The 11,500-nt window shown below is 45.6% G+C and overlaps 1 protein-coding gene and 1 long non-coding RNA gene across 6 annotated transcripts in view; both read left to right on the top strand.

Annotated features, from left to right (window-relative positions):
* Nucleotides 1-591: 591 nt before the first annotated feature.
* Plcl1 (phospholipase C like 1 (inactive)) overlaps nucleotides 592-11,500 on the top strand; it is a 282,823-nt gene continuing 271,914 nt past the window's right edge. Inside the window, exon 1 of one of the 2 annotated variants that reach the window (XM_004871690.4) lies at nucleotides 592-712. Coding sequence is in view for 1 of the 2 variants with exons in the window: in XM_004871686.3 (XP_004871743.2) it covers nucleotides 1,057-1,062 (6 nt within the window). In the remaining variant the exon portion in view is untranslated. Of the gene's footprint in view, nucleotides 713-854; nucleotides 1,063-11,500 lie in introns of those variants that run through there. The other variant, XM_004871686.3, reaches the window with a different exon arrangement.
* The window catches only part of LOC101699834 (uncharacterized), a 28,728-nt gene continuing 24,770 nt past the window's right edge, over nucleotides 7,543-11,500 (top strand). For 3 of the 4 annotated variants that reach the window (XR_002391479.2, XR_002391478.2, XR_015447089.1), the window contains exon 1: nucleotides 7,543-10,564. This is a non-coding gene — a long non-coding RNA (uncharacterized LOC101699834). The remainder of the gene's footprint in view (nucleotides 10,565-11,500) is intronic. The other variant, XR_001182771.3, reaches the window with a different exon arrangement.

Genomic DNA, 11,500 nt, shown 5'->3' with positions numbered 1-11,500 from the left:
TCCAGCAGGAATGTTTTAGGGTAGGGGAACCCCCTCCCCATTTATCTCACGCCCATCCGACGGTCTTTGTTAGGAGGCAGCACCGCAGGGATTTAGATCCGCCCAAGACCCTTCCTTGCCATCTTTCCTGGCGGCTCCAGGGTCGGGCCAAGCCCAGGCCGTCTCAGCGAGGACTGGGTCCCTCGGAAGGGCGGGGCAGCCTGCAGCGACCCCTTGGCGCGGCTAAGCGCGACTCCGTCACTCGCGCCCGGAAAGCGCCGCACTCGCTCAAGCCCCCGCTGCCTTGCACACCGCTTTGTTCTGCTCTGCGGAGGACGGGCTGGTCGCATCCCAGCCGGTTGCGCACGTGTGAACTTCCCAGCGTGTGCACCCGGCGCAAGGACGCACGCGCGCCCCCGCGCGGCCCCGTCCCCTCCCTCCGCCGGCTGTCAACCTTGCCTCCCGTGGATCGCCCCGCGCGCCCCGCCCGCCCGTGCCAGGCCGCGCCCCCGCGGGATGTCCGCGCCCCCCGAAGTCGCGGCGGCGGCGAGACGCTGAGTCGGTCGGGGGCGCCGCGCGGCGGGAGCCCCGAGCCATGGCCGAGGGCGCCGGCGGGGACGAGGGCGCGCGGGAGCGCGGGCGCGGGGTGGCGGCGCCCGGGGGCGGCCCCGGGGACGCCGAGGCCCTGCTGGAGGCGGCGCAAGCGACCCCGCGGCGGAGCAGCATCATCAAGGTGGGCAACGCGGGCGACGCGGGCGACGCGGGCGGCGGGCGGCGGGCGGCCTCGGGCGGCGGAAATGAGCGTCCCGGGCGCGGGGAAAAGTTGTGCCGCGTCGCCGCGATCCGGGCCGCGGAGGACGGAGGAGGGAGGGCCCGCCAGCCTCGCCCGCTGGGCCTCGGTCCCGGGAAGTGCCGGCCCCACCGCCCCAGAGGGGGCCCGGTCCAACTGGCGGGGAGCGCATGAAGCCCCTCTGCCTGCCCCCCACTGGGGGCTGGCTATCCATGTCGAGGTTTCATCTTTTGGGGTCACGAGTTTGGGCTGAGGACGCTTGCTGTGGCTCTGGCTCCTTAGCATGAATGCAGGTGAGATTAAGATCGGTTTTGATGGGGACACCCCCCCCCCCCTCCCCGGTCCAGCACACCATGGGGAAGGCGAAGGTGTACTGTCCGGCCCAGGATCCCACGGGCTGACACCCTCGGGCCGCCGGCCAGTACGAGCCCGGTGCACCGTCCCTGTCCCCCCTCCCAGCGCCCACCCAGCTCCCAGACGCCGGGCTGTCTCCCAACAGACACATGGAAACTTAGAAACCGACAGGGAGATTTCTATATTAACAGAGGAGTGGGTGGCAACTGCAATGAACTTGGAGTAGTTTGTTCTGTTGCAGCTTTTCGATGATGTGAAAAGGAGTATAGTATGCTGGGTGTGAATTTGGATAAAAGGGAAATGACTTTTTTTTAAGCCTACAAGTCAAAAGATGTATTGTTTTGAAAGTTAAAAAAAATCACAATTCGGAAACAGGTATATTTTTGGTTTCCAAGATATTGATGCTATCTATTGTCTCTGAAAATAGAAATTGCAAGATAATGTAAAGTCCATGATGATGACCTGTGCTTGCTTCATATTCTTTGAGTACAATGGCGCCTTTGTTTTGGAGTTTCTTTTTATGTCAAGAAAGGAGACAGTGGAGTATTCGCTCGATCTTTTCCCTATTTATTTATTATTTATTTATTTTTTCAATACTGGGGATTGAACTCAGGACCTCACGGTTGCCAGGCAGGCACTGTGCCGCTGAGCTAAATCCCAGCACCATCTTTCCCCTATTTATGAGTAAATCAAATAAGCACTTAGTAAGCGCCCTTTAGAATGAAAGATACCATAAAATGAATTGTTTTAAACTAGATTTAGTTGAAAAATAATATATTTATATGATTTAAAAAAATCAGATGTTGCAAGCCACCCCACATTCCCACCTACAAAGTCCACCCTCTTAGCTACGAACACTTTCTTAGGCAACCTTCCAAAATTGTCCACTCGTGTGGGAGTGGAGGGCCCCATCTGTGTTCGTGGTGAGCTATCAAAGCTCCTGGTTTATCCGAGAAGATCTGACTAGTCCTTTACAGGCCTCATAGCTGTGAACTTGCTCTGGTTGTTCTTGGTGCCAAGAGGGCTGTCTGAGGTCATCGCCGAGCAAATCCCTCTGCAGGGATGAGCTGGGGGACTCGGCCCGGGGGCCGCAGTTGTTGGGTCTGTCCCCAGAGGCCAGCAGTCCTTTTGAGGTGGGCTCTGCTCTACTCGCCCTGAGATCTGAAACCTTTCTGTCAACATCCCGCATCTGCTGTCCCATGGTTTGTTCATGTTAGCATGGCAAAAGTGAAAACCTCTAAAAAAGGTACAGACCATGTGAAAAATATATAGCATATGTTCTGTATTTACAGAAAATGCATTCTTCACAGTTTTGCCAAGAGTTCTTTTTATTTGGCGCTGAAGCCTACAGACGGAAAGGGCTGTAGTGCATTTTATATAAAAAAACTATTAAATATGGTTCCAAATAGCCATAGTGCAATAATAATTGAAATTCGTGGTCATACCCAAGAGCCTGAAAGGTTGTGAATGATCAAATAGAAATTCTTTTCAGTGCAATTTAGGCATCGTTTCTAATTTTAATGCTAATTCTCTATTAACTTGAAGGTTAGGTAAATCAGAATAGTGTGTTCCTCTTTTCTGCCAGAAAAAAAGTCTGTCTTGTGTATTAGTAAAAGGAACATTTTCAGTAAATTTGCCCTTCCTAATTTGAAAACCTGTGTGCAGTTGAGAAAACAATTTCCTTCCGAGCTAGTGAAAAAAATAATGTATTTGTATGCATCTTCGGAAAAGTCTTTCTACTGTCATTGTGTTTCTTCCCCTATAAGCCCTGTCCTAGGTTTACAAAAAATTTTTTTTTTAAATTTTTAAATTTTTTATGTTTATTTATTTATTTTTCATACTAGGGTTCGAACTCAGGACCTTGCACTTGTGAGGCAGGCAGCAGAACCACTGATCTAAATCCTCAGCCCTACCAAAATTTGATGCAAGAATTAGATTATGTTCTCTTTAATCCATCTTCTTTTTTTTTTCCTGTGTGATTATTTTCAACATTAGTTGACATTAATATATGCTGTGTTTTTTGGTAAGTGTGTTGCAATATACCACAATAATTCATTCGTGTCTGTCTCAATTTCTTCTTTTCATGTGGTGTAAATGACAAGAGTGCGCTAAGAGTTAGGTAATACTTTGCATTTGAATATATTTCTAATTAAGGAATTGCCATTTACCTGGTACTTAATATAAACCTTACAATTATTAAAATATTTAATACTCTAAGTTACAGTTAATAGGGCTAATAGGGCCATGACTCTGTAATGTTCTGGGAATAGAAAGCAGTGTGCCTTATTCCTTCTAATAAGTGGGAACTGAGATACATACATGTTTTAAAAGTTAGTTGTTTTTCTTTCAGTGTATGTCACATATCTATGAGTTCTGCTTTCTGATTTTACTTCGGTATGAATTCTCTAGTCCTGAAAGAGGAGAAGTTGTGCCTTGGCTTCCAGGGCATGGGGTGTGGGGTGAAGACAGGAGCTGGCAATGAGGTGCATCTAAAGCAGTGACTAGCGTGGCTGGCATCCACGCTCGCTGCAGCTCTCATGGCCAGTCCCACTCCTCTGGGTTTCTGAGCTGCAGCTTCAAAGATGTGCTCTGGGCACCAGTTGACTCCGAGCGAGGTTATCATTCTCCTTGGAGGGGCAGGGGGAGTGGAATTCGCATCAAGTCACGTACTGAACTAGAAGCTTTCGTACATTTCATATTCACTCCGCACGGTGTGTCCTCTGAAGTAGGACCACTACCGCCAAGTGTGGAGTCAGACTCAGCGCTTCATCCAATCAGCTCCAGAGCTGCCGCCTCTCAGATGCAGGAAGTTTACAGTCTGTCAACACTTCTGGGTCAGAAGCAACCTGAACTCAGACAAGAGTGGCTGAAGAATCTGAATCTTGGGCCTCAAGGCTTTTGTGGGGAAATGAACCTTTGTTCCCCACCTCCCCCCAGGTCAGAGTATCTGGAGCTCAGTGACTCAGAAAAGGGGTTGCAATCTTTCCTGTCTTTGGGCATTTTCTTAGGTCCGTGGTGCTTTGAAAAGGTAGAAGAGTTTGGCAGGTGTCGACGTGTGGTACTCCATGTGGTACTCACACTGCTTCTTGGTGTGAATATACAGCGGTCACACCTGTTGTTCACACCAGGCCCACTTCCCCATGTCTCTGCACACAGTGGGGTTTGGGAAACCCAGACAAATACCCCAAAACGAGGGATGTGTGTCATTCTGGGGGAGACAGGAAATAGGGGATCTCCAGTTGGAGCTCTGAAAGCCTTTTCCCAGGGAAATGAAATGTGATTGAAAAACTATTGGCAATTTTAGGCACACTTTTACAGACTTTTACTGGACAAAAATATATTAAAGTTTGAAATAACAAACTTACAGATGAATTAAAACAAACAACAAAAAATCAAAACACAACTTGGTGGTTCAGTGGCCATGCCAGCCTTTATCATAAGGAGGACTGGAGTGTGGCAGGGTGGCTTCAGTGTATGGTCCCAGCAGTGTCACTTGGAATGTTTACTTTCTCTAAAATTGCCATAGGAATGAGGTCACATCTCATGTTAAAAGTGGTTGCTTTTCATTACAGTGACTCTTTGATATGACTTCCTATAGCACCTCTCAAGAGAGTTCGGAGTAATGACAGGTCTTAGAAGTACCTGTTAATTAGTGTTTGTCATTACTATTAGAATTTGCACTCTTTGTTCTCCTTTTGGAGAATATATGAAGGTTTAAAAACAGGCATTAAGAGGATAAACATTGTGATTGGCACTGACTAGATGTCGTCCCAACTTTCCCCTTCCACCATGCAGAAAACAGTCAATTAAATTTTGTACGGTTTTGAAATGTCAGTTGAACATTTATTGCTGAATAGCCCTCAGGCACAGCGGGGCATTATGAAAGACATCAGGAGACAGCTGACTTTACCTTGCTGCTGCTGGATAAACAATCCGTGAACCGATTCTGAGTAATGCCAGGGCCTTGACTCAGGCAGGGCTGGGGTAGCTCAGGGGAAGAATTGAGACTCTGTCCGTGCTTTTGCATCGCTTCTGCTCAGCTTTCACTACGAGTACAGGTGGGTGCATAAAGAAAGCATGGTGTCTGCACACAACGGAGCACTGCTGTGCCAGAAGAAGGATATACTTGAGGCATTCATAGGAAAATGGAGGCACCTTGAGACCATAATGTTAAGTGAAAGAAATCAGACACACTTAAGTATCACATGATTTGTCTTACACAAGAAACCCAAAACATAAATAAAGAGCAAAATAAAAGACAGATGGTAGAAAGAAAGGAGACATCTTTTTCAATAGGAAGAGGACCAAGAAATGGAGGAGGAGGAAGGAAGGGAGAAGAGGTGAAAAAAGAATGAAGATGTGTCATACACATTTACCAGCTCCACACAATGAATGTAAACGTTATGTGCTGCAAACATGTACTAAGAGAAAGAAAAAAATTAATGAACTGAGCAATTGAAAAGTAATTCGGCATCCAGGAGTAATGACCAAACTGAGATATTTATGCCATTGTACATCTAAGAAATTATCCACTTTATTTATTTTGGTACTGGGGATCGAACTCGGGACCTCACGCTGGTAAGGCAGGCGGTGGAACCACTGAGCCAAATCCCCAGCCCCTATCCAACTTTAAATAAGAGAAGTAAGAAGAGATCCCTTTGGTCTCTCGGTACCAGCAATGAACCACTGGGTTTAAAATGGGGAGATTAGGGCTGGGGATTTAGCTCAGTGGTTTTGCCGCCTGCTGCGCAAGCGCAAGGACCCAAGTTTGATCCCCGGTACCCCCCTCCCCCCCAAATGGGGAGATTGGATTTTCAATCTAAATCTTAGGTCATAAATCAGTAAACCTTATTATAGTGAAACCTTATCAATTCTGCAAAATCTGATATTCTAACAAGTGTTTTAATAATATAGAGAGGTTTATTTGTAATTTTGTTGAATCTTACTATTTCTGTTCCTAGTTCATATCTGTATCCCAGTTCTTATAACAGGATGCAGAAGAGTTTATTATAATTAATGATTATACTAAACTGATAATAACAAGTAGGACAGAGAGCCAGTTTCTGCAACAACATTCTGTCTTGCTTTAAGTATTGGCCAGTATATTGTGTTTCAGCTAAAATTGATGGCAACAAAATCATAGTATGACAAAGTACTGGAATAGTCTCTTGAATTTAAAATTGGATTTGATGGGGCTGGGGATTTAGCTCAGTGGTTTCGCCGCCTGCTGTGCAAGCGCAAAGACCCGAGTTCGATCTCCGGTACCAAAAAAAAAAAGAAGAGACAACCTACAATGTGGGAAAATTGGATTTGATATGTAGTTCTGTTTGTAACATCATATGTGGGTATGTTGAAGAGAGATAGTATCTAGTTTATTTTGAACAGTGCCATTTTAACTTAACTTGTTTATAATAAGTGTAGCATTACTTTGAGAAAAGTAGGATTGTACATGGTGAGTAGAAAAGAGCCATTATTTATATTATCATTATCACTGCAGGAAGAACAGTTTTGAAAGCAATACAACCCATCCAAAACAAAACGATGTAAAAACTGAACTATTTGAGTGTGTTTAGTTTCTCTCTATTCTCAGTTTGTGTTTGTAAATTTGTGAAAGTGCAAAGCTATTATAGGCAAGGATATTGTGTTTGTCCTTAACCATATGACTTGATATTCAAAAGTTCAGAATACCTTTGAGAGATAATATCTGCATTGTTCATTCTTTCATCCTGACCTTTCTTCAGAGCTTTTTAACAGATGCTAATTCTGGGTGAATCACTGCGGGAGCCCAGGCAGTGTGTACAAGCAGGCAGATTGTATTATCTGTGTGGCACAACGTCCTGGTGAGGGATGGTGAGACTGTAAAACTACTGAGGCTGGGGGAAGTAGAGGTACTCAATTTCAGAAAGGCCTCCCTGTGAGACATCAGAGGAGACCGACACATAAAGACAGAGAGGGATAAAGGGCTCCTTAGGTTTCCGGGAGCAGCGCCAGTGTAGAACTTTGGAAGGCTGGACAGGACCAGTTTCCCCTATGGCCGAAGTGACTTCAAAGCAGAGCAACGCAAAGAGCTGTGTGCCCAAAGCCCAGGCCCCATCACCCATGGGGACAGCTGCTGACGAGGGCGTGCAGTGCAGTGGCGCCCTGCTTGGCTCAGAGAATAAGGAATCAGGCAGGCTCAGCTGGGGCCTCCTTTGGACCAGGGCGTCTGTGTCAGAAGGGTCTCCTGTCCCTGTCCCCTTCCGGTCTGCCCTGAGTGTTGGGCTGAGGAGGACATGGGCGACCACGGGGTGTGCACTCTTCTTTCTCCTTTGAAAGCTTCACCCTATAGAGCAGGCCTGTCATTGTCCTTGAACTTGCAGTTCCTTCATCATTGATCCGGATTGATTTAGGGGATGGGGCGGGTGGGGGTGGGTAGCGACAGAGCCTGTGCTCCCCCTAGAGGCTGACATACAAGATGCAAAGTCATCTTCAGCGTTCGGCAAAGCTGAGTTTTAGAATATTTTGGAATTATTGATTCCATACTATAATTATTATATTTAGAAATGTGATTAATAATTAAAGCTTTCTTTTTGTGTCTAATGTAATAAGCAGTATTTTGAAGGGATTTTTCTGAGGAAAAAAATTTTTGTTTTGGTATCAAGGATCGAACTCAGGACCTTGTGCTTGTGAGGCAGGCACGGTGCCACTGAGCTAAATCCCCAGCCCCTGAGAAATGTTCAGTAATAATACAAATGCTTATACATATGATGCAGTTTGTACTCTGAATCTGGTAAGACTCTGAGCCCTGCATGTGTGTGAAATCATTTAACCCTCGCAATACCATATGAGATGGGCATTATTCCTAGCTTAGCTTTCACAGGTGGGGTGATGTTAAATGGCTTGCTCAAAGTCACAAGAGCCAGTAAATGCAGAGCCAATAAATGGACCCCAGAGGTTGCTTCAATCTTTGCACATATATTATCTTAAATATTATTGATTTCAACCTTAGCTAGTGTAAATGAGACAGCAGATTTTTTGTTACCTTACACATTAAATTCAGCTAAAAAACAAAAAGTAATTTTGAAAATAATTTTGAGAAATTTTCTCAAGGACTATTTGAATATATTTCCCCCCTCAATTTCATAGCATTTCACATAAAATATCAATGCATTTACATTGTCATTGTATTCCATTTTTCCTTGAGAAGTTTGAGAAGCCTGCTAGTATAGTTTTACTTCTTTTTTTTTGGAGACAGGATCTCACCTTGTAGTTCAGGCTGGCTTTAAGGTCACTATGTAGCTCAGGCACTTGTATGTCAGCTTTCTCCAGCTTGTATGTCATAATCTTTCTCCAGTTATGTTAAATTATCCAAAAACTATAGATCCCCCATTGCAGTGTTTGCACAATAAAGTGTTTGGTTACATTTTTTTAAAGTGGATTTTTTTTTGGTCAAAAAGGCTTCTCCCAAATATCTGACACTTAAAATGTACTTTTTCCTAATATTGTTCTCATGTGTGGTTGGTATGGGGTCAAGGTAGTTTTGTGAAAAATGCAGTGGTGTTTGCTAGAAATATTGGAAGTCAGAAGCCTCAACAACAGGTAACCTTTGATTCCTAGGTTTCCATCCTATAGCTGGGATAATGGTTTTTATCCAAAGCCATGTTCATCAGAAAACTAACTGCATGGGCTGGGAGAAGTCACACTCAGAGAATCAGCACTTACTGGGAGGAAGAGGGCTCAAGTTGAGCTGGAGGGAAACAAAGTCAGATACCATATTAAACAGACGGAGTAGATGGCTAGCCAGATGATTCTTGACCTCATTCACCCTGCTAGAAATTGTACATTTTGGAATTAATTTGTTTTAGAACTGATGGCTTTTGGTTCTTCTGGAGCCTTTTCATGAATGGGCAGCTCTCGCTTATGTAACGGTAATCTGTAGACACACAGCTCTTTGAGTCGAGGATTCCTGGGAAGGACTGAGGGACCATTGGCTGGGTTGTTGATGGAGATGCATTGCAGGAACCATCAGTGGTACCTGCTTTGCTGTTTTTTCTAGTCTTAGGAAAATCTAAGGGGATTCTTCATGGCTGCACCCTCAGGATGACATGTAATCAGTAGACGAAGTGTTTCTGAGAAACAACCATATCATCATAGAAATTGGCAGAATGGGAGCAGTTGTGAGGATTGGAATTGACCACCAGGTGCAAAACAAAAGGCTCTAAGCAGCATCCACATAGTCAGAGGACTGAACTCTTGTGTCCAGCACTGGCATCCTGTCCAGTCTCCACTACAGTTGTTGCTCAATCTCTTCCCCGGGCTAAATGAGAACTGGGGGGGAGAAGGTGACCTTGGGTGGAGGTATGTTCCTGAACAGAGCCTGTTTCTTCCACTTACCTCCTTGTGGGGAAAAGGAATCACAACCCTTTTTGAGGTTGGGAGAGAGCAGGTGATGATGGTGGGCACCCAGCAGTCCTGCACCAGGCTGATGTGCACCTTTTCATTGGGAGACGCCCTTACTGGACTGCTGAAGCCTGGCGATGGTGCTGTTCTGGGTGTGGAGAAAGGGTTCTGAGAAGATGGCCAGGCTTCTGGCTGCTGCTCCAGCTGAGGAGAGGCCCTTGGATAAGGGAACTCTACCACAGCAGGCTGGGGCAGGGGCTGCTGAAGGGAGGAAGCAGTCAAGGAAGGCGCAGGAAGAGGGTGCTGTGGGGCGCCAGCCTCCCAGAGAGCCAACATTTGGAGGTTGGGAAGGGTGAATGGGGGGATGTGGCCCACCATGGGGCCCACCCCCTGGGGAGATCTGGCCTCTCCTGCTCTTGTCTAGCACACCCCAAAGGAAAGTTCAGGGGAAGAGAAAACGATGAGTCGGGAGGGCAGACCTATCCCGGCAGCAGCCACTCCCATGGCTCCCCTGGCTTGCGGTGGAGGCAGGGAGATAAAGAGGACCTTGGGCCAAACATGGAGTGAAGTTGTAAATGAACAGGACTGAGTGTTTAAGGGCTTTAAAGAACACTTCTAGTGACAGAAAGAGATTGGAATGTTGTGGAATGTGAGGGAGCTATTAGTTAATGTATAACGAGTGTGCAGGGACAGAGAGGACCTCGGCTGGGTCCGTAGATGAAAAATAGCACATTTATACACCAACAACTTGAGACGACCAACATCTGTTTATATCGTATGAAATTGGAGAGCCGAGTGGGAGGTCATTTCACTAGGCATGGCTGTCCACCAGCTCCTCTGTTCTTCCAGGGAGCCATTCAATCAGATTATCCTGCGAGAATTAAACAACTGAATTGAAATTGCTTATGATGTCATAGATAGGTAGTGGAGGTTTCCATGGATAATAATGGGGACTAACATTGTTAAGATCTTGCATCACTTTTAATGTGTATAACAGCTGGTCACCAGGTAGCTATTGCTATAATTTCCATCTTACAGATGAGGATGGCAAGGTGCTGAGAGGTAAGGAAACTTGGTCCAAGTCTCAGAGCGATTAAATATGTGTGGTGGAGGCACAGAGGAGGCAGAGTTTCTCTCTCTCTCTCTCTCTCTCTCTCTCTCTTTCTTTTGTACTGGGGATTGAACCCAGGGTCTTCGCACTGAGCTGCATCCCAGCTCCTTTAAAAATATTTTAAACTTGGAGATAGAGTCTTACTATATCACTAAGCTGCCCAAAGAGGAGCTGGGGCTTGTGATCTTTCTAGGATACAACCGTGTGTTCCCACTCCTAGGTTCAGTATCTAGTTTTTGTATCCTACAAAACCTTTAATGCTGATATCTCAGATTTCCAAAAAATAAACAATGATTTCAGAATACATTGATTTGGCTGGAATGGAGCTGGGCAGAAAACAGCTAAGATGATTCAAATTTGTATTGTTCTGTCACGAAAACAGCAGCTCTGTGGAGCTGGGTGCCTATATATTATTTAATTGAAAGACACAGGCATCTGGGAAACAGCCATGAGTCTGAGACATAACTCCTGGATTTGGGGTTTGGATTTCTCACTCTTGAAAACCTGCATGTCAGAAACGCTAAGGATTAGTTTTCTATTACTGCTGTAATTCATCCCTGTAAAACTTAGTGCCTTAAAACAACATGCATTTGTCTCACAGCTTTGGGGTCATTCTTGTGGACCCTGTATGCATTCTCATGGTAATGTAAGATATTAAAACAAGATAAAGCCCAGTGTCCTCAGTGCGGCCTGCATAAAAGCTGTCATTTCTGTGTGAGCTCACATTCCAGAGAATTAGTTGCTATTTGGCTTTAAGGGTAATGAGACCAACTTGTGGAATGGTTGTCCATGTGCAAACCTTCTTAAAAGCCAAAAGGGAAAACAGTACTCTGCACTGCCATTGGATATGTTCAGCTGAGAATATAGTGGACTAGGTGGCATTAAAT

The sequence above is a fragment of the Heterocephalus glaber genome, unplaced genomic scaffold (genome assembly GCF_053883595.1).
Source record: "Heterocephalus glaber isolate CG9 unplaced genomic scaffold, H.glaber_assembly_v1.0 deba00001743, whole genome shotgun sequence".
Classification (NCBI taxonomy): domain Eukaryota; kingdom Metazoa; phylum Chordata; class Mammalia; order Rodentia; family Bathyergidae; genus Heterocephalus; species Heterocephalus glaber.
The sequence above is the reverse complement of the archived record's forward strand: the minus strand, read 5'-3'. Positions and strand labels throughout refer to the sequence as shown.